The 23830-nt window shown below is 40.1% G+C and overlaps 2 protein-coding genes across 2 annotated transcripts in view; one reads left to right on the top strand and one right to left on the bottom strand.

Moving 5' to 3' along the window:
* MAF (MAF bZIP transcription factor) overlaps positions 1-12778 on the top strand; it is a 108005-nt gene extending 95227 nt beyond the window's left edge. The window contains exon 3 of the mRNA XM_053449185.1: positions 12429-12778. The gene's annotated coding sequence lies outside the window, so the exon portion shown is untranslated. The remainder of the gene's footprint in view (positions 1-12428) is intronic.
* Positions 12779-15153: 2375 nt separating this feature from the next.
* Positions 15154-23830, bottom strand: part of WWOX (WW domain containing oxidoreductase) — a 325001-nt gene continuing 316324 nt past the window's right edge. The window contains exon 10 of the mRNA XM_053449183.1: positions 15154-16001. Coding sequence (XP_053305158.1) covers positions 15813-16001 — 189 coding nt within the window. The 3' untranslated portion in view covers positions 15154-15812. The remainder of the gene's footprint in view (positions 16002-23830) is intronic.

The raw sequence follows: 23830 nt of genomic DNA, 5'->3' as shown, positions 1-23830 counted from the left end.
TGGAAAAATAAATCACTTTATCCACAGCGGGAGTCTCAAAGCGGCTGAAATCCATCGTCTGTTCGGAATCAGACATTATAACGCTGGCGATCCACGTTTAAGGGAGGTGAAGGCGGCAATGCGAACCACCGCCAATAATAGCAGCTTGGATAATTTCGATAAAGCCAATCTTTTCCTCCTTGTCATAACAGCTTTGAGGAACAAACTAAGAGCTTTTCAACTCTGTTCCATAATTATATTCAAGGCTCCAAAGATATCTTAAGACTCGCTATTTATCTGCCTGGCGAGGCGCAACACTTTCTTATTAAAATCATATCTATCATGTTTAATGACGGGATCCCCCCCCCCCTTTTAATATAGTACAATCACAGGTGTGAGTGGGAGATGGGAATCAGATGTTGGTGCAATATGTCCGTTTCTTGAAGGCTCCTTGAACATCAGCATTCCTTCACAGCGCCAAAGGGAAGAAGGAAAGAAAAAAAACCCACACATTACATGGATGTACCGGGAAGAATATGTTACCATTTGCAGTTGCGGATAAAAGCACGTTGGGAGTGCATATGGAAAATACCATTAGGAGGGAATCCACAGCGCCGAAGTAAAATGGGTCATTAGGAATTCGTTTGTTCATGAGTGTCTCCCATCTGACAGTGCAGAATGGTAGCATTTTTTGAAGCTTATGTTCCCGGTTACATTAAACAGACAAACAGATTGAGTATTTTGCATTTTCTCATTTGACAACAGCTTGTCTTCATTTGCAGCCCGCTGGTGGCAGAGCTGAAAGCCTGGTGACGGAGAAGGAGCCGAGGTTCTGCTTTTGAATAACAGCAGATGCCAATGTTTAGCTTCAAAATCAATCAGTTTTTTTTCTCCAGCATGCAGATGAAAAGTTTAGTGAAGATTCTTGAGATATAAACGGATGGTTCCTTGATATGAGGACTATGTGGCGGCAGGTAGATCGGTAGCATGAAACGTGATACCATTTAAAAGGTAATGGACAGGGAGGTGAGCAGACCTCTAGTCTTGTGGTGGGAGTGCTAAGGTTTATGGTCCTGTTGTAAGTTTAGGAGCTACTTCTATTTCTGATTGTTGGGGAAGGAGAATACTCATCTAAAGGTCATGAGATCTCTTTCTTTTATCTCCTCGCGATGACAAGTCTGTCTAAAACACATGGGTTTCTGTAAACATTTGGTCTGACGGGACACACTCTAAAATGAAGTTAACTTTCAGCTGCTTTCATTCATAAATTCCATAAGTTAAATATCTCTTGGCGAAGGGATCAGCTACAGTCTGTGTTTGCTGTTGGAGGATTAAGTTCATACTTTGGAACTTTAAGGGCCTCAACCTTTCTCCAGGATAAATCTTAGGTGGGCACATAGTCAATAGCTGATATTTTCCACTGATCCACTTGTACCAAATCGTTCAAGCTGATAAACTTTACACACGTGGACCATTTTTGGAATAGCGTAGGAGTAAAGTTTTTGTGATCGCTGTTCACTTTTTATGCTTCGATGATCATGTCGGAAGGCAACGGGTCAAGCCTTCTGAATACATCAAGCCGTTGCCTCCTTGCACTTGATGGCACAGTAAAGGGTAAAATGATTTAGTTTCTAAGTTTTTATTCTTTATGGTAATGCGGTTTTCAATCTAAAGTTTCCCACTCCCCCCAAGTCAGTGCATTCACAAGGGGGTAGAGCTACAAGCATTACCCGGCGCTGTAAAACCCCTGCTAAATACAAGGGACACAATATATGACTATTTTCTTACAAGCATGACATTCTTTAATGTTTGAAAGCTCCGCCAACATCCTAATCCTTTAATAACCACACATAGTAAGCGATTAAACTCTATATTGGTACTTTGTTTTTGACCATTTTTAGTGGTCTTTCTATAAATTGCTTCTAATTTATTCATGTCCTTTTGGAGATGATGTTTCCCGAGCTGGACACGTTGCTCTGGTTGCGATCTCCCTTGTGATCTGTAAAGTAGCATTATCACATCTTTCTTCCTGCCCTCAATACCTCTTTTTTATATGTCCGAGTATCCTATTGGCGTTACCCATCACTCTGCGGAATTGTCTTCAAGCGTTGGAAATAATGAATCCCAGGCCGCTTACCTCTGTTGTCACTGTCAGCAAAGTATTATTAAACTCGCATGCAAATTCTGTAGTTTCTGTATCACTTTGCATTTTGCAACATTAACTAGATGTGTGCCATAAAGCCGAGCGGCAAAGTTGGTTACATGCTGTACAAAGTATTCCTCGCTTCTCTGGCGCAGGAAGAACTGGAGGATTATGGGGCTATGGTGGACTAGATGATGTATTAAAAAGCTAAATTAGAAACTAGCCCCCTATTTTTAAGGAGGGTTGGTTAGTGAGATGTATCCTACAGGGTACAGACCTGTATTAAAATCATTGTCTTAGTTACATTATCAGCAATTTTCATTAAAAGCCCTCCAACCTGCATGACTAAGGACGAGTAAGTGGCCCTGGCACCAAATGATGTACCTGCGGCTGCCGGTTGGATATGTGTGCCCACAGGTATCTAGAACCTGGAGAAGCTGAATTTGCCTCTGGAGTGGCAGTATTGGTAGGTATTTAGCCTTAGCCACCAGCCCAACAAGCCAAATGGCCAGTTTGGACCTGCATGCAGAGATAACATGTTTGGAGGGTCTTTTATATAAAGCCCAAAAGGCATAAATCCAGCCCTAGCCCGTACACATATAATGAAATACAAGCTAATTATCTTCTGTTGGTTGACAGATTTCTAAACGAGACTGAAAAGTTCATTACACAGAAAAATCACGCATCCTACAAACTCAGTGAGACGCTTGAGATAATCTTCTTGAGTGGCAAACGGATTCAGAGCAAAGTAAATTTGTGGAGTTTCTTCAGCTGCCATTTTTTAGCGTAAGAAGCACGGTTTTCAGCGATTAAGTGAATTTGCGTGGAGCAGTCAGTGGTCCCAGAGAAGGACTTTTCTTGCCGCTGAGTGATGATTGTGGCGATCAGCTTGTTTGAGCTTGGCGTAAGGATTTAAACTGTGACTGATAAGCCAAAGCAAAGAGCATCTCTGACAGTTATATTCACTAACCGCCAGGGGACTGGAATAGAGCTCCAGGCAGACACGAGGAGCCTGAATGTTGATAAACTGGTAGGCAAATACTGTCTACGCACAAATAATGAAGTGGTAGGCAAACACACTATACCAATGATACACACTGACACAACAGCTGGCGGACCTTGCCGTATATCCAGACACTGAAAAATAGTTGGTACACACAATGTATACGCACACAGCTGTAGTACGCAGGCTTTGGGAAGTCTACAGTCTGTAGATATAACAAAGTTTATTTAACGAGACAAACCAATGTCCCAGGGAGCCCCCTAAACAGTGACTGCATATAAAAAGAAGACTATTCTTCTGAAGGTGCAAGAGAAACAATATACACGTCCGCGTATAAATACATACACGTAGACCCCTTTATTTTATAAATAACATGCTTTGAACGATGCTTGAATTCAGTGCAGTATCTGTCTGACCTCTGGTTTGCTGGATACGTTGTATTTTCCAGAAATTTAGTCTCACGCGGGCACCTCAAATCCCACTAACACCAGAGCATACTTAACCTTGAATCCACCCTTATGGTATAATAAGCCATCAGAGTAGCCACTGAAGCATGCACTGAAAAGATTATGAATGTTTCATTACTGTTCTCCGGCCTGGAGCCTGCCACCGACTTCAACAAGCACGCTGTAAAAATCCGCTTTTTTCTCTTCTTCTCCTTTTCTTTTGTGTGATGAATATCTGAGAAAAAGAAATTCTTGGCTATTTGAGATAGTGAGCTTCATCTTTCTTCTTCTTGATGTTCAAGCAGACGAGCTGTACTGGATAACATTGGTTAGATGTTTCCGACAGTATTAGACCTGAGAACATTTGAATCTTCGTTCACAAACAACCCCCTGACCATCCAGATCCGAAAATACTTGGTAACCTCAAAGATAATACTTTATATACAGTACAGAGGAACATTTCATGGCAGATCAGACCAGTTCAGCTCATCTTGTCGGCCCATTTTTCCTTCTGTAACGACGGTGGTCCCGTCTTAGATTCAGGAGCCATATGCCTATCCCAAGCATGTTTAAATCCCCTCGCTGTATTACCCTCTACCACTTCCGCTAGGAGGCTGTTACAGTTATCAACCACTCTCTCAGTATAAATTAGAAAACCATGCCAGAGCCTTACAAAGCAGTCAATGCACTTTGGATAAAGACAAAAAGAGCCGCTTTTTAATGTGGCTTCGACTTGTGAGTCAACCAAAAAAAATCTCAAGCGGCTGGAATCCAAACCATTTGAAAAATCACAACAATTTGTTACCTTAATCTTATCTGTTTTATTTGTGTCTGTATATTGTACTCAATGTTTGCAATTAAATCCAAGGAAGGAAGAATCACAAGTATAATTTCTATACCCTATTTATTCCGGGACTGGGAATCGTAAAATTACCTTTAAGTTAATAATATCCGAGACATTGTCGTTCGTAACTCAATAGTGCAGATTGCACAGAGCGACAGGGGTATCATAACAGACAATGTGCAATATTTATGGGATTCTCGTATTGGAAAGGTGTCCTGATTACAATATTTTTCACGCCTTGCCATTCCAATTGACACCTTTAATCGGCCCATGAGCAAGACAGGATTTATTTGTGATATTCGCCTGGAAGCCGTTTGTATCGTACGTGGTATCAAACAATGTCACGAAGAGTTAAGTGAAAGACTATAATGCAATCAGTGATCTTTTCTGTTCGACGTTCCCCTTTTTTGGTCTCACAGAGCAAGGATGGCTAATGAAACATTTCTACAACAAATTGCCAGATAAAATAAGTGGGAAGAATTCATATTAAAGTTAACTGAGTGGTTTATGACAACCAGGGCTCTTCACGGCTCTGTGAAGTTGTCAAAAAGAGGCCCTTTTTTTATTCCGCAAGCTGGTGCGGTCTGAATGTGAAATTAAATCAAGAGCATGTCTTCTTCATACAAAGGTCCCATGCCGAGGGGGATTTGGCCCAATATCAGGGAGAATGGGAAGATTTTCAGGGCCACGTATTCTAGAATGGACTTGTTCGCACTCTACACTGATTTTACAATATGTATGCCTCTCAGTTCATCATTTTCTTCACAGAACACTAGAAACCCCTGTTTGGGTATGAATTATAAATGTTTGGGCAAGTTAAACTGGCTTTTCGTTTAAGACCGCTTTTGGAACCATAAGCCTATGAGACTCAGCGGAGTGAAGATTCATCTTGATCTTCTGTTAAAGTATTGCTTTAGGGAAGGTATTCATACAGCTCTTTTTAAGCTTGCAGACATGATTTTTTGCTATGTAGAATGTAGTTGTTTTGTTTAGTAATTTACACATGAGCTGACTGACCTCTTCATGACCGTACAACGATTCTATATAGTAACTTGCAGTGGTCGTAGAATCCTAAATTGTCTGCTGAGCGGCGTGTGTTCATGAAGGGATTTGAATTATGAAATACTAGGAAGAAAAGAACCAGCTGAAATCTTTTCATACGATCGGTGTGGAACATGAAGGAACGTAAAATGATCTTGAGAACGTAAAATGCAGACCTTTTTGCTCTGAAAGAGTTCAGCTCCAATGCATGGTCCACCATGAGGTCAACATCTACTAGCCTTGGGAAAGCTGTGGCTGTTGGTTGGTGATGGGTTAATCTATAGAGTCGGGAGGACAGGAACCGCTCTCTCCTTATTCCATTGTATGATAGAATACTAGGTATGGTTTACCCGCATGTCCTCTAGCTGTAGCTCGTGTCCAAACGAGACCCTCCTCGCAGTACTTAGGCTTTTATGTCTATGAGGCAGGTCGCAGGTGTCATTTAAGAAACAGCTGAGGCCAAGTGGGTATCAGACGTTTTAACACAGTCCCAAGGGAGGGCAGATAGCACATCAGACAGCTGCCTAACAGAGGTTTGCACCAGTCAATACGGGACGTGATAAGTGCATGAATCAGAGTTTTGGTCGTGTTTTCAGTGAGAGAGGAATGAACGTGAGAAACATTCTAAAGTGACACCTTTTTTAGGGTGTAGGTGGCAAGATCTAAATAGGGAAAGGATGAATATTAGCAATAAAAAGGTATGATACTGTTAACAGCTATCCAAAATAAAGAGGTTTTAAATGTAATAATTTTTGGCAACAATTAAATAACTTTTATAGTTTTATTTGGCGAGTGGTGGGATTTCCATCATATAAAGTTATAGGTTCATATCATAAGTATGTGTGTGTGTGTATATATATATATATATTTTTTTTTTTATTTGTATACATTATTTGTATTGCCTACAAGATGATAAAACAAATAACATGGTAAGAAAAACAGGCTTTTGATTTCAGTTTCAAATATATAATATAAATATAAATAATATAAAGATGATTTAATCCTTAGTATACTCGGCACGTAAATTGTAAATTTTGTTATGCGGCTTTAGTTTTTTTTTAAAATCACAATAATTGTTTTGAAGTGCCTGGAAAAAAGATTAATTGGGTGAAGTGATGCAGTTTTCTAATGGTATTTGAAACCTTGGTCCTGGTGCAAAAGAAAAAAAAAAGCCAATGTAAACATAAATTATGACTTAGAAATATTGCAATATACATTAAATGCTTTATTCTGTTTCCTGGTGTTTATTGCTAAATTGCTAGCCATTCTCCTAATGCAGAGGTTTTGAAACCATTACGTGAGACCCATCCACAATCCCTTTGCTTCTGAAACCGTTAATAGATTAGTAATGGAGAATAAGTCACATACTGCATTTGTACTTCATTTAGAGATCTTCAGGAGAACCATGCTGGAAAATGAGTGCAGCTAATTGCAGACACGGGACTCCTTAAAAATATATAGAATGGATAGAAGTTTTCAAACCCTATAAGAGTGTTGGCTATCGAGCAGCAATGCAAGGACAAGTATAGCGAGTCTACAAAAAAATGAATGATGCATTGTCACGTTATACTTTATACAGTATAATTCTGTTCTTCTGTAACAAGGTGACAGGTTTGTCAGTCATTATTTGCATAAAAGCCCCAAAATACATTGGGGGAGCCCCAGCCTCAAAGTGGCGACTTCACATGAGACGGCTCAGCGAGGGAAGAGGAGGTTATAGTCATTTTGGTCGGGTGACTGAATGCTGGTTCACCAAGAGCGGAAACCTCGCTGTTGTAAAAGGATGACCTTAGTTTTCACTCGGGTGAAATGATATTGCCAGTATCTAACTTCACCTGACGTTGGCTTAACGGTCAAATGAGGCTGCAGTACTCTAGCCATACATAACAGCAATTATATTCCATATCATGAAACCATTTTACATTTGAAATGATCCATTAGAAATTCATTTACTAAATAATCCCCCACGGGATTATAAAAGCTCGAAGCAACAAATTGGCATTCCGCCTATGGTGATTTAGTTTTGCGTTACACACTAGATACAAACCACAAACTGTGAAGGTATAAGTATATCAGCTAATGTATCTGCGGGTGGATTTCACCGTTAAAGTTTCATCAGGCCAATATGTACAGTATACTTACAGTAGGAAACCAATCGGCTTTCAAAGCTGTGTCCTTTGTCTGTAAAAAGATAGGTACAGTGTCCTTCCTCCAGACCTGGGTCATCAACCTCAACCAATATAGGTAGAGCTCATGGTGAAATGGTGATGAATACCTATCAACCGCTAGGGAAACCGAGAAGACCTGAACTTAAAAGAATATCCCAACATTTGCTCTTATGTTCTAGAAAAAAACTTTCCCATCTGCAAACAGGAGAAACAATATCATCAACAAAATGCCAAAGGGTTTGAATAACGAGTGGACCACACGTATCAACTTCTTTAAGCCACTTTTGACCGACCCACTATACCCAAGGAGCCACTTTGTGGTGCTCAGCTTCGGAGTGTTGCAAGGAGGCCACGTGGAAGCTCCAGTGAGAGTCTATTCTGTACACAGACCTCCGAGGATTTCACATCCCCCTCCGGGTCAGACAGGAGAAATCAGAGGATCTTCCTGCCTGCAAAAGCTGGACAACTATTTAGGACAGCAGGACATAGCCTGAAAATCAGGACTGTCTCACAAAAACTGGACACTTCAGACATATGCACTCCCAAAATCTTTTCCTTGTAATTTGTGATTGAGCGTGGAACACTGTGGCATCAGACCACTCAGTACCGAGACTCTCTGAATGCTTTAACATAAGGCTAGGTATTTACTCCAGAAGAAAGGGCTGAAGACAATAGTCTAACAGTTGGAAACTCTTCCTTTGTATATAAGAAGCCATGTCCCTCTTGGCACTCTTCAATCCGGGAATGCACTCACGCTTAACTTAACGTGCCCTCATTATTATTGAATAAACCGAGCTGCACTCGCGATATGGGCACAAACTGCTAACAACATATTTACAGATTGTTTTTCCCAAACAAGCTTTACTGTAGAACGGACTCAAATCGCATGTAAGTGACAGAGCTGTTTTGCTCATGTTATCTATTTCACTTTGAGTCATATTACCATAACAAAGCCTCTCGCGGAGAAGAGTGTTACAAATGGGAGCGCAGTATGATTTTTCTTGTCATGTGGTTTCCTCTCGCAGCAGCGTAAAGTCTTTATGAGAATACTGGTACAGCACCAAATATATTTGGGAACTAGACTATAATGTCAGCGTCTCATTTCCGATACCTGTTATCAGAATAAAACATAGTAAAAATAGCATTAGGTGAACATGACGTTCCCTGGTTTTGTCGGCTATTGACTTCATAAAGCGCTGTAATAGAAAAGAGAGGCAGTAGATACTTTGCATGCACAATAAAAATACACATCATCTAAATTGTACTATATTGTACCTGAGTGAAGAATTTTCATGATAAAAATTAAAACTTCATTTATATTCTGACTGGTTTCAATGGACCCATCTGGACTCATGGTAGGGTTGGCTCTCATCAAGTTCCTTAAAGCATATCTTCCCCTAGTTTGGAGTTTTGGACACTGTCCAACTTTTGCGGGAAGTGGAGTGCATGGGTGTGTTGGGGAGATCCTCCTAATTTGCACGCCTGAAACATTGGGGATGTGCTTTAAGCGCGTATAATTAGATCGTGCCTCTCGTGATTAGCAACTATGTAGGGTGTCCACCTCCATTGTTTTTGTGCCTTGGATAATCTTTGAGGGCCTGGTATTGGACAGTAATTTAAGGTTTCTTTAGGGTTTCTTTTCCTATCCTATGCTGTCAGAGTCTGTTGCAGTGACCTCATGAGACCCATTACAATATATTACAATCTTATATACCAAAGATTGATGAGGTCACTCCTATGAATTATAAAAATGATCAACGTTGTGACCGACTCAAATATTATTTGTGCATCTTAGAAAATGTTACCGCAAGGCTCTAAAAATGCGCCCTTTCGTGTAATTATAACTCGCGGCAGGCTGGCTCAGCATCATGGGACTTGTCATTCCAACAACTTGGAAATGTACACCTTGCCAAGCGCTGCATACTGGGTAAAGCCTCGGAGAGCTACAATTATGAAGCAGCCATTGAAGTGGAGCGTTGGTGCTCCAGAGATTGGGAAGAAGAGACATCACTGCATTCTAATCTGAAGCTTTTGAGCTGTTATCCCAGATAGTAAACAGCATCTAATTGGCCTCGCTGACAGCATTCATATATCCATTCCTGCTGCAGCGCTGTTATTTCACAAATAAACAACTGCCCATGTCTTTTAGTATTTGGAAGTCTGACAGGTGTCATAATATAAAAACAATGCTTAATTCCAATGCGTTCATTCATTACAACGCTCGGGGGGTTTCGGAGAGGGCTCTTCTACTGAGAAACACACTGCCTTCTCCCAGGATTTTAGAGGTCTTTAAATGTTCTGTCACTTGCACAGCGTATGGGAAAAGTAGCGTTTAGCAAATCTGCCCCTAGATTAAAGTTTTAAAGGACCAGAATTTGCGAGGAAGTAGAAGATATTCTATAAAGATGCATTATTACTTAAAAAGATGCCTAGTATCCAGAAGTAAGAAGCCATGAGTCCAGGATCCTGAGATTTCTTCCAATCTGTATTATGGATTTATACGCTAGGATGACAGATAACGCTATATCCACAGACGAAGCCACAAAAACTATAGTGACAATTCTATTAACTAAAGTATGCCTTTATGAAATACAATATAACTGTAATAATAATTCCGTCCCTCATGCGCCTTCTTTAACCCATATCATGTATGCAGCGATCAATGTTCAGATATGGAAGTTCGTGGGGGAATTTGAGTTAATATGATGTCTGGCCGGTCCCAAAAAGATGTATTTAGCAGCTTTTGGGGGGTGTTTTTTGAGCTGAGAATCATTTGTTGGAATTTATATTGAATCCTCAAGATGACAGCCTAATAAAAAAAGATATAACAATAGTTCAGTGTTCCTAACTACGCTGCTGTCATTGTGACCTGTATTTAACGCGATCGTAGTTTAGTATATCTGAATATGATTTCCAGATGTCGGGCCGTTCCCACGATTTTTTCTCTCCTCCGGCTTCCACGTGGGATATGTCAGAGCGGCAGAAGGGTTTAGCTTCGCTACTTATTAGCTCTCCACCCTGCCTATCCGACAAACAAAAAAAACCTAGCCTCTACGCCGAGGTTATCCATAATACCTTGACGTTTTTACAGCCAGCCAGCACTCTGCCAGAGCAATCTATCCCACTAAACATACAGCTAATTTTCAGAGAACCGGAGCACCAACCCTATGATTTTTAATCTACAGCCCTGCAAAATGTTACAAGTAGCACATTGTTCTAATAACGGTGCGTTATACAAAATGACTCCGCAGCTTCACCTTAAAACAGCTTTACACTAAACATTATAGCGATTCAGATTTTGTGCTAGAATTAAGTATAACAGATAGCTGTCAATGTCTGCTGGAATGCTTTTTCCACTGTTTTACCGAGAGAGTGGTAGAAAAGTGGAACAGCCTCCCAGCAGAATGACCCACTGGTAGCGTGCCTTAAAACATCCACACCACCTCAACACACACACACACACATTAGGGTCTCTTTGCTAAGGGCCACCTATGGAAAATATTGTATGATTATTATTACCCCTGTCTGCCCTTGACTGCCCACGTTATGGTTTATATGTCAGAACCTATAAACAGTTATCCCAAAAGCTCTTCTCAACCTTGACTTGAGGTGAAACATAACCAGACTGGGGATCTATAGTCTGGTGCCCTTATTCCATATGGAAATGCTTACTATTGAGGAGTGTTTGGGTCCCCTATAATTCAGAGCCTGATGGGGACTGCGGCTCTTGGGGCACTGGAGGAAAGGGGCAGCTATTGTTACCCCACTGCAGGAGTAGTACGGCTTGGATCTAACGGGACATATTCGACATTAAGTATGATAAAAAAAAACTTTAGAGTGACCAGGATAAAGTCTGTTTCTGCGTATAAAAGAACAACAACCATGTGCTAAAATGTACTGAGGCATTTTGCTATTTGCTTCCACAATCAATTTTCACACCCTAAATACCTCTTGCATCAAAGAAGCTCCCTTTAGACTCTCACTTACAAGATTATTGATCAATCACAGGCTACCCTGCTTAGCATTATGTGTTTCACTTGAGAGGTCACGGGTTGGACACTTGACATGAAACTGCTTAACCTTGACCTAGTTCTCAAGTGAGAATCCGCCTCATCAGAAGAGGAAATCGCATCTGAAACAAAATGGCTTTTCCAGGAAGAACAAAGTGCAGTTTCTGTAGCGTGCTTCGAAATCTGAGCATGCAAGACGTTTAGAATCTTATTTTTATATGCGTGGATTAAAAGACTTAATGAGACGTTTAAACCCGTAGATGAATTGGGTGAATCGTGTAGAATTAGTCCTTGAAAAGCATCATGGACCTCCCAACATTTAAAATGGCCAAAGAGGGGCAGTTTTGTTTTAGGGGATGTGGTTAGGGGGGAGCTGGTGTTAAGACTTTACTAACCTGTCTTATGTAGAATTTCAACCTTTGGATGTGGCTCGATATAATATTTGGATGAGGAATAATTTCATGGCTGCTGTTTCTATACACATTATTGTGTATTGTAGGGCTGTAGAACCCTGAGATACCCTCATGCCAAGCAAACATTCTGAACTCCTAGAAAGGGGGGACATCAGGGTAGAAAAGGTTACAGGGATTTGGGGCCCAGGAGTGGAGGGATAGTTGGGAGATAGAGAATGGAGCTATGGCCGTAAGTCACCTACCTCTTTCATTGCGCTATCATCCTACCATTTCTGCTGAAGGACCTTTCGTTTCTCTCCTTCCATATCTGTATTGTACTGCCCAGGATTGTCTTATTTTGCAGGCACACGTTTAATCATGTTTTTCCCTTGTCTTTTGCAGAAATCAACATAAAACTTTTCTGATTTAACAAAATTTCAGAGACTATGATAAAGCACAAAAGCAAAATGGACCATGTGGACTCAACGAGGATGTTCTATTTATTTTCTACTGGTTTTCTTTTCTGTGATGGAATCATTGTCTTCAGAGATCCAGGTATTCTGCAGGTAACAAAATAGGAGTATGTTCTTCAAGCACATGACAGAAGTCCGGCATTAAGGTCTTGCAGCTCAGGGTTCTTACAAGTGGACATCTACAAGAGATTGTAACCTTTGCCTGTCCTCTGCCCGTTGCTAATAAGAAGATCGTATTGGAAAAGTGTAAAATACCTTGCATACTGTGAAGCATTAACGTATATACCTGTATTTAAAAAAAATAGTACTGTTTCATCAGCTCAGTGACATGGCAAACCAAGGGAAACACTTTATTATAGCATCTCTCTGCTAGACAGGGTAGAGTAGTTACCTGGGGGAAAAAAAGGGTTTCAAGGTGATCTTCTTCATGTTAAGGCTATAATCTGTGTAATGTTGACATGCTCTTAAAACGTTTTCAAGGGATCATGAAAAAAGTTCTGTTATATGCAAGATTCTATTTTGGAACAGACGTTTAAATATGTATGAGGTTTGTAACATACCTGTTTTGGGTTTAAATGGATTACAAACTATGTGTTTAGTGGCGGTTCCTTATTTATCTGTACATTTCCAAGTCATTGGCCGTGAAAAGAAGTCTGATTTTATTCTTAAACAAAATGAACTTAGAATTGTCTCTAGAAAGCATTACTTATTGCAACATAAAAGACGATACAGGCTTGTGTCGTGCCTTGATGTGTATGTTTGATCTATTGTGCTATTTCATCATCCACTTCTGTCACCTCTCCCTGAATTCATAAATGGAGGAGAACACGGTTATGATTAATTTTGGTTCACATCTGATATGTTCTATATGAGTACACGGACCCTTTGCTTTTCAGAGCTCTGATTCTTGCTTTTCTGGAAAAATCGCAAAAACTCTGAGGTAGGTGGGACCTAATGAGCCATGTGATTGTACTATATAAATGATATACCACATCCACGACCTAAGGAAGCATCACAAGATATTGTAACAATGACGTTAAACTTTGTGTCGTAAGTTTATTGGTCTGCAAACATCTGTCTCTGGAATAGTCTGGCTGAATGTCATCTGCTTTGTTGATGGACCTTCATCTGATACTACACTTTGTGTAACCAGTCCTACAAGAACTCTAAGGAGCAAGTAACTGATACTTCACGGGTCAAATCCAGAGTTATATCAGCTCTTGTATTTACTAAGGTTAATTGCTGCTGGGACAAATCCCACCGACACCTTTAGATAAAACTCATGATAAATGAGAGGACCCCTTAGTGTTTGAGACTCAATGTCATGTTCTGTTCACCACTGCAAGAATCAGATTGTGTTTTGTTTAAGGCAATTTTTTTCCAGAAGAGCACAAAGTTCATTTTGTTTCTGAAACTGGGAAGAAGTGTATGCATCTGATTTTTGTAGACTTATTGGAAGATATTTGCTGTAAATAGCTGAGAGTTTATTTAACCTGTCAAGTGCCAGAATCTGTATTACAACTCAACAGTGTGTGTGTGTTTATATGTTATAGCATAAAATGCTGTGGACAACAGCTTGCATAATACACAGGGATGCATTAGATTAAGTCCACAATGTAGAGTACGGGTTTTATGTTATTGTATATATAATGTGTACCCTTATGTGCTGACCATTTAGCTTTCATTTGCAGCTTTTATAACTGACCGTACCCGAGAGCTTTCTGGATTTTACCTGGAGGCTCTGTAAATCAGAGATGATTATTTCTGTGTCAGTGTTTGTTGACTCTCCAGGCTTGGGGAGTGGGGTTTGCCTATTCCAAATCAAACCGTTTCAATTCTGTTTTTGTGGCCACAGCACTCTGGTTGGTGGAGCAGCTCCGGAAGCTCCCAGGTATGCTAGTGGTAGTCTTTGGAGTTCCATCTGGTGCTCAACTGACTATTAGACACAAATGAAATGATTATAATACTCAAAGTATTTGAGTTGTCAGATAATTGCTTTATATAGCCGACAATATGCATGCTGGATATAAAAATGTCCTGACATGTTTGCTAATGGCTAATCACAAGCCAGTTGTAGGTTCATGGCACTGAAATACTTGTCTTTATGTTTTGACCAACCCAGTAGTTTTCAATTGATCTTAATATCTAATCTCATTGAATTCAGTGTTCTTTACAACCTACCCCAGTGAGATTATCCCGCAAGAAGAGCTTGGTTGGCTCTATATATTGTATAGTTACAATAATATTACTTTGGCTTTTTTTTGGCTGGATGAAGATGCCATTCAGGTGGCCATGTCTAGAGTAGCACCAGGTTGAATATAACTCCCAACTCCATGTACTTCATTGTTCATTCTAATGGGCCAACCCCAGGAGGGACTTGGCCGGCTCTGCACAGTATATATAGTTAATGTGTGCAGATTAACATAAAGCCATATCTCTGATTTTAATATAAATTAAGCAGGGCTATGTTAATCCTTATTGTGGGAAAGGTCACTGTGGTTGGTCTAATAATGGAAAATAAAGTCATGTAGTTAAAAATATGCAGATCTCCTGCAAACTCCCAGGTTACTGAATATATGACTACGTCACTCTGTTGATGGGGTATAATGTAAGGCAGCATTACTGCAACCTCATAATGAATCCAGTACAGAATCTAGCGATTCCACTCTCAATTTATTAAAGGTCTTAGTGTTCAAGGATCACAAACAGAATACAGAAAAGATGAAGAAAAGGACATTATTAGTAAATGATCATACAGATGATCATCTCAATGTTATACGTCTCTGCGTCTAACGCAATCGCTATTAAAAAGCAATAAACATTTCTCATGTTTTTACTCATTTCACGTTAAATTATTTGAGATTCACCCATAATTAAACAGTTATACTTGCCCATTAATTATCAGCCTGCCATCTTAATTACGCCTTTTTGGGTGCCAAGCTCCTTCTTCAGGATCACAGAATATTAAGCGGCTTGTAATTTACTCTCCCCTCGTAATGTGATTTTTGCTTTCATTTGGTTTTGTTACATAGTTGGCAACCCAAGTTTTATACTCTAATTAAAAGACAAAGAAATCTGCTTAACAAACAACAAGAAAGAGATATGGTCCCTTTAACCCCACCGTATTCCCTACTTCCCATTAGTACTTAACATTTTTCACTGTGTTGTGACTGCTATTATTTCATTTAACACTAGTTAATCTGTATCAGAGGTATATGGAAACCCTCTAGATGATAGGGTTGGAAAGTTTCCAGGGCTGGCAGTTTCCTAGCGCACACACTCCATGTGTTTTGATCGTAACGGCGGCTCCCTGCTATTTGGATTGACTGCCAACTCGTTCTTGGATCAGCTTCTCGCTCAGTTCCCACAAGGCCGCAGCCGTCTCCTCTCGCTGGGCCTCCTGTGATGGAAGGCAGCGGCAGCAGTTATTGAAGTACATCCCTCCTAGGCCTTCCAGCTCCGGGGAGACAGCACAATAGATAGACGTGGCAGCTCCTTGTTGCTAGAACGGAAAAAAAGAAAGCATCACGTTTACCGCTCGGTCACAATCCAATATCATTGGCTAGTCTTGTGGTTTTCTTGTTTAAGCCAGTCTCAACTTCTACAATTTTGCTTTCCTTAGATATGGCTTTTTAGAAATGTCTTAACGAGCCTGAAATTGAGAAAATGTAGGTAGGATATACTGTATGGGTTCCATTCTCTACTAATCTCTAATTGCAAATATTATATTCCTTACTTTTAAGGTAACCTTGTGAGAAACTGAGTGCACTTTTTGTGACATTTCTAGGTTAAGGGGCAATGCCGTGTCATTGCACTTACTGTACTGAGCACTTCCTGGTGGACAACAGGAAGTGCAGGCGAAACAGCACACCTTCAATTCCCAATATGTAAATGCACCTTATAGATAATGCTAAATGCAAACCATAATCAGATTATAAATTGACCCAAAGCTTCCATGTGGAGCAAACACAGAAAGATTCACTTACAATGGTTATGAAAAATACCGTCCTCTTCTTGTCTTCTCAAACATGAGTAAAATTACCCATCTATGAAACCCGTCTACCCGTCTCTGGTTAATTTATAATTCCCATGTTCCTCTACCAGCAAAAAGCACCCCAAAATACACTAAAAGAAAATAGTTGTGTCTATTACATTATAAACACATTAGTTTTGCTTCAAGTGGAAGGCAACCTGTACTCCACAAAGCTTACTAACTGAGTAAATGTGACCACACGGTAACATTTAAACATTAACAGGGTTATATCATTTGTGCTCGGAATTGAGAATGTGGGAAGTCATATCGGTTTGTAAAGCTACAGTCTAAGTCGCACATCATGGCATAGGTACTATACGTGAATCACTAACGCGTAGCACCCATCGGGTGACATTGGGCTTAAATCCAGGTTGCCTCCTAAAAATCTATACATTTATAACTATGTTAATATCTCATTAAGGTAGGGATTGGAAGATAATCCAACTGCCGATACCAAACAATTAGCAAATACCATCAGATGTGCTTGTGGAATGCACTGGGATCCGCTGAATCCAATTATAGATCTAGACCTTTCTCTGCTGTTGTAAGAAATTTGGTTGCTGATCCATATATCACATATCAGCCTTCCCAGAAATCAATTGAAGGCTCTTATTTAAGGACAGAATGCTTAACATCACTGGCTTGAAGGATGGACTCTTTTCACATCCTCAAACTGCTAATGCGTAGGAGCGCTACGGTCTGACACGTCTGATGTAAAAAAATATAGCTCAGAATTAACCCAGGCACTCCAATTAAGCACATCACCGAAAGTGCAATCGGGAAAACTGCCAGCGCCGTCCATACATTTATGATCAGGCGCATTTTACGTGGGCAACATTGCTGGGGAAATAGAATTATATTGTATGACATATAGATTCGAAAAATGAATGTATTTGCTATGTGAATTACCCGATTGCGATGAGCTCTTTTGGGGTTAGGCAGGGTACAGTGCATTTTCATCATACCCAAATCTGAACCCAACACACAAGTAATTGTAGACAACGGTGTGCTCGAAAAAATGGTTCGTCCTGGATGTAGCTGTACCTAAAGAACTAAGGGAGAAACCTAATCGTATTTGTGGTTTTATTCATATTTTTTGCCAGTAAAGTAATTAGCAGATTACCAGGAAATGTTTTGACATCTGCCCTGTGGAATGTGATCGGGAGGTTTAACAGCTATCGTGGTTAAATTACAACATAATGTGAATAGACTTTAGTGCCTGAGTATTATATTAGCACCATAATGCATTAGTAGCGAAACTGTGATAAGGGTTTAATTTTTATCAATCCAACACAAAGCCCTGGTTTCAGCTAAAACACACGTCTGAGTCCTGCGAAGCATAAACTGATGCCCCCTGTATTATATTTTGTATGTCTACATCAGAAGAGAACACCCTATTTGTAGGGAGTAATATATCTTTAAAATAGAACATCTGGTGGAGACTAAAGCAGCCCAACCATAATTGTAACTGAGCACCTTATGGCCATAAGAAACCAGGATTTCCAGGAGACACCTAACATTTTGTGCTTTGGGTTCGTGTAAAACTGGCTGAATTTCACCCTCGTTTGGTACCCTATCATGAAACCATGGGGCAGAAAGGGAGTAGCTGACGCCTGTGTAATCATTTCCCTTTGCCGGATCCTTTGACAGCGTAATAACAAGTTTTCATTTTTCACGCCTTAGTTTTCCGGGTCACACACCACGTGTGTGCATTTAGAGGGCATGTCAGAAACCTAATTAGTTTTCAGTTCCATCCCACTGAGACCTCTGGAAAAAAAACTGATAAAAAAAAGCCCTTTAAAGTGTGATGGCTTTAAAATGCCAACCTGTTTGTGTCAATCTGTCATGTGACAAAGACACTCATGCTGAAAGGAACGCATGTTAACAAATTTGTTAATGACGAACCCCATTGTTTAACACTTGTGCTGTCCCCTGATGTAACAGAGTTTTGATAGCCTGAATCAGCAGTGTTTATAAAGCGAAGCGGTTTATCTTCTGTTATCGTTAGGGCGCCAGAGGTTTTGACTTTAAAGCCAAAAGACGGAATGTGCCTAAAGCAAATTTCTTAATATTCTACCCTCCTTAGTATCAGTAGTATGGTCCATAATACAGTTTCTGTTCCAATGCCCAAACTTCTCTAGAATACAACCTTCTTGTCTCAGTCGTGTTAAAAAAAAAAACCCAAAAACAAAGCAGATTAATTACTTTTTGTTCGTTTTTTGGAAACCCTACAGCCATAAGGATCATTTTCGGAGGTTGGTCTTTTAGAACATAGAGTGGGGCTGTCTTTACCATCCTTTTAATGTCACCATACTGAACAGCTTCAATATGTTGATGAACATATTTTAAAATACACTGACAATGAACCAGTGGAGATCTGGTGGACCCCACAAGTTTAGCTCCTGTGTTGGTCGCTCATCCAGGATGAGCACTGGACATTTCTTCATCTTCGGCATTTACGAGAAGGAACACAACAGTAACTCTCAAGAGCTCATTTTGATCCCAGAGTACTCTGAGTCCTCTCAAGTTCAATATGAAACACAAAATGTTTAAAATATCTTTTGGGTCTTTTACAAGTTATTTTTCCTGATGCCCCACGTGCTTTGAGGGCCTGCCTGTCAGTAATGGGGCAGGGGCCTTTTGAATCCATCACCATATATCACTTAAAATATAAAAGTATGTTTGCAAAGTGATCTTATCACAATAGCAACCAGTAACATTTAGTTGCTGATACAAAAATTGTACCAAATTTTTTTTATTTTTATTCATTAACCCTTGTAAATAATTTTGGCTGGCGACAGTATAAACCCTTATTTCTGTGGGAGCTATGATCTCTAAGGTGTGATTTTATTTATTCCCTCTAACATATTAAGCAGAAATGCTAAATCTTCTTCTTCCCCAAGGAAAAAATACAATCGCCAGCAAAACGATTTCCCCCTTGGCAGCGAAGGCGTTAATCAGAGGGATTCACCCGCGCTATCGTTACTTAATGTTGAACTGTAGCTGTCACCAACGTGGTGAACGATGTCACAGAAATACGCTGTCATGCTGATGGAAACGGCTAAATTGACCCCCTTATTTGTTCTTCTGAGTCGTTTATCTTAAATACCATTACACGTCGCTGGTTTTGTGCTAGAAAGCCACAGCAATGCTAACAAATAAGAAGTGACCTTTCCGCGGAGAGGCAGTAATAAGATATCAGTGTTGTTCTGTCCTCTTTTAAGCAATTTTCCATCTATTTACTGCTGCGGGGGGAACGGCCAGCAGTGTGCTCTAAAAGACTCTGGGTGGGCCAAGATTTCCTTCTATTTATTTTATTTACTGGCCTCAGAAGTAACAGCGCATGAAGTGATACTGTGTATTTAAGCAAACCCCCCATCTACAGACAGCATCAGGGCTGCATTTCCCACACAGTAAAAGAGGCCCGAAGCTTTCTCTCTTGCTCCTTTTTGGCTCTAGATTTTTGGGTGGGAAATCTTTGTTAATTTAATGACACAAAACATATTTACATACATATTAACATATTCGTTTAGGTGCGTACATGGGTGTGTGTGTGCTAGCCGTATTATCTCAAAGAGCATATCGAGTCTGTGTTTGATGTTGATACCTGTAAGTGTTGAGAATGATGTGAAGTTACGAAACCTTTCGGGACCTCAGAGTTTAAATCTTCAGATACCTTCTGAAGGGGGTACCTCCGAGGTTCTGAAAGCTTGTATAACTTTACATCTTTTTCAGTGTGGGCCCAATAAAAGGTGTCAACGTCAACTAAAGTCTCGATAAACTAGCCAGGCTACTAAACTAAGTTGCTAGATGAAATGTTTCCCTACTAAAGAAAGGTCCACGAAAAACAAACCCATGAATGAATGAGATGAAAATGATTTAAACTGGATGTATGGACTGTTTTTGGACTACGCCTGACACGACCGTTTCCACCCGGGTCCACCTTCGCCCGCTAAGAGATGCAGCTCTTATTATACGGAAAATTCTGAATGAATACTTATCTTTGGAAAGTCTTGGAACTTTACCATTTATTTCTAACTATTCCTAACTTTAACCCTGATGCGATGTCAATAAAATACCTGCTCTGTCTTCCGAAACACCAGAACAGGAAAGGATTTAGCAAAAACCAAATGTGTTTTTAGGTCAGTAAAATCAATTTAGAAGCCAGACATCTTTGTACAAAAACATGTGTTGTTATCATAGCTTGCAGTGAAGTAAGTTGTGGTTACTGAATATATATAATAATAATACAAATATACACTTTCATACTTGGAATAGATGTCCTCATGACACCATATGTTAGCTAATGGTGATAGCTTAGAAACGTCCTTTAAAAGGATATGTGTGGTTATCAGATGATACGCGTACTTAATCGAGACTTCACAACCAGCGCTTTTCTGCAGTAGGAAGTAGCGGTTCTTTTTGTTTGGTTTTCCTGATTTTAAGGGGACTTTATCATACCAAATGGTGAAAAAGAAGGAAAATACACCCTGTACAGTACGAAGGTTACGACGAGCAGGGCTGTAGTAGGATGGATAAGGTTGGCCTTTAAAAAAAATTAAAACACATTTTTTTTTAAATATCTATACCACGTTTTCTGGTTCTTTGGCCTGTGTAAAATATAACGGTTTTGTTACCTCATTCAGCTTCTTGTATGGTTGACATAAAAGAGAGAGGAAATATTTTGGGAAAAATAGTTTAGAAAACAATACATTAAGAAACTGTAGTTAATCCAAATGATGGAATTCTGTGTTGGCAGTGAAGGGGTTTGGTTATTATGAAGAATATAACTGTATCGTGCATGTACTGACTATTGTAATTACTGAACGTTAGACGGCACAAGGGATGCTGCCTCTTCTCTGTAGATTGTAAATACCTGTAGATCTCATTGTATAATATATATGTAAATATGACACAGCAATGTCACGCATGCACACAGAATATCTGCTACTTTTATCATCTCAATGCATGTGCTTAAAGCCTTTTACCGCCAGCGGCACCTTCTGCATATTTATTCTGCAATGTACTATGCTTCAGGATTCCAACCGGGCATTAAGGACTCATAATCCAGCGCAGAGCAACTGGGCCTCCACTGGTTTGTTGTAAAAATAAATCTATATATGAAAATTAAAGTTTTTGTTTAGTAGATACTGTGTGTTGTCTATCTTTCGTGTCATCTTTCTCTCTGACAATTTAAAATCCTCAGCACCACAATGCCACCCCTATGCATGCGCCTATATGCCTCACAGGGTACAAGCTGGTGGATAAGAGGTCAGCTACCAGCTTTAAGGGATAATCAGGTCCTTTTTTCCAGGGATCAGCAAAACAAACTAGGTCTCAATCTCTGTCCCTCGTTGAGTAGCAGGCAGGGCTTCACTCCCCCTCATTTATATACACATTGACGCCATGCACGTTATAAGTATATATGTGTGCGTGTGGCTGCATATACGTATGTGTTTATTACATATTACTCGCTGCCTCCTCGTGGTGTCACATGCCACACAAGCCTTTGAGGGAAAGAAGATGGTAGAACTACATATATATAATTAATTTACATTATATTAACAGTAAAGGAATTACAATCCACTGATTATATGAGCATCGCTTCCTTTACCTTTCACCTGTCCCGGACCCCACCTTATTGCAGGTACATCAGGGCTGTGACCCTTATTTAAAATCAAGACAGGTAAACCCCCATTACCGTTCCGCTACACAATCAGATTTTTATTTTAAAACAATATCAATTATTATTTATTGTTGAGTATTTGTCTAAAAATACAAAACAAACAAACAAAAAAAAAACATGCATGTTATTCCCATACCCGGACATCGTCACTCATCAAATGTGCGACCCATATTACATGTATTGTGCAGGGAACACTCTGCGAGACTGCGGGTGTGTAGTACGATAATAAGCAGGCGGATAGCAGCCATGAGAGAGGCGCTCTTGGCCTCTTTCCGTGTAACACGGCAATCTCCCCGATAAGGTTTGAAACTACACAAAGTAATCTTTGTATTGTAGAGGGTGCGCTCTCTCTTGGGCTAAAAAGAACCTATTAAGTCGAGTGTTGAAATGTTAAGCTGACATGGGCTTTGTGTTCAGACGCAGCTGTGCAATTCTATCAATTGGAAGGGTCGAATGCTCGAGAGGACTTATCTCTCTCTAGACAAAACCCATTACTTTCACACTAGGAGGGGAGTGCACTGTTTCCCTCTGCTAGAATCGGGCTGTGGATGAATAAATCGTCCAAACTGAAAATTGTTTGTTGATTTCTTAAATGAAATACTTTTTTTAAATAAAAATCTGCATTTTTTAAGGTTTTTCTAATAAGAAAAAGAAATCTGCGTAATACATGAGCTGCATGTTTTAGGGTTGTGGGTAAGGTTATGGGAGCCGGGTAAAAATATCCACTAGTCTCCATATTGCCAGTTGCCAGATTGGTATATGTGGAGAGTTCCCAGGTGGCCTTCAGAGGGGTCACGGCTGGCTCCAAGTAGCCTTTAGTGGGTGAGGAGTGGGATGAAAGTGTGAGTGGAGTGAGTGGGATGAAAGTGTGAGTGGAGTGAGTGGGATGAAAGTGTGAGTGGAGTGAGTGGGATGAAAGTGTGAGTGGAGTAAGTGGGGAATGAGTGCAGTTAAATGCCTGGTGAAAGGAAGAAGCTGGCCCAGAGACCCTGGAGAAGCAGGGCTTTACTTGGAGTCTCTTGTCAGACGTCTCCATATGCAGATTAGCTCACCCGTCTTTTCATATGCAGTGAATACACGGTAAGAGACGGCTCACCAACTTCTGTGTCTGAAAATCATTAACTGTTACCATAATAGTAGAATTGTTTTTGGCTCTAATATTATTTTGCCTTGAAATTTGGTACCATTAGAAAAAATAATAATAATTCTCTAATTCACAAATCATTCTCACGGTTTCCGACCTGTTCACAATGATTAATGTTCAATTTGCAAATTATATCACAGAAATACTTAGAACCTGCATCTTCCGTTGACTTTGAGTAAATGCTGTTCACTGTGAGGCTGGGCTGCTTACATACTGTCTGCCAGACGAGTCCATTAGTATATTAGGGACCTTAATAAAATGTCTTTAACACACATTTGATAAAATAATGTTCCCTCTCACGTTACCTGGACCTTCTGGTTCCCGCACTGCCAGGAAACGGATGAACCACCTATATCATTACTAAGAACTTAATTACTGAAACAAGGCTGGGGAGCTCCAGGTTCTATCACTGTAATGCATCATCATCTAAATCCAGCAACACCTGATGTTCTAGAATTGGGGCACCCG

The sequence above is a fragment of the Spea bombifrons genome, chromosome 10, assembly GCF_027358695.1.
Source record: "Spea bombifrons isolate aSpeBom1 chromosome 10, aSpeBom1.2.pri, whole genome shotgun sequence".
In the NCBI taxonomy this organism is placed as follows: Eukaryota; Metazoa; Chordata; class Amphibia; order Anura; family Pelobatidae; genus Spea; species Spea bombifrons.
Note: the sequence above shows the minus strand (reverse complement) of the source record. Positions and strands in the feature narration are given on the sequence as shown.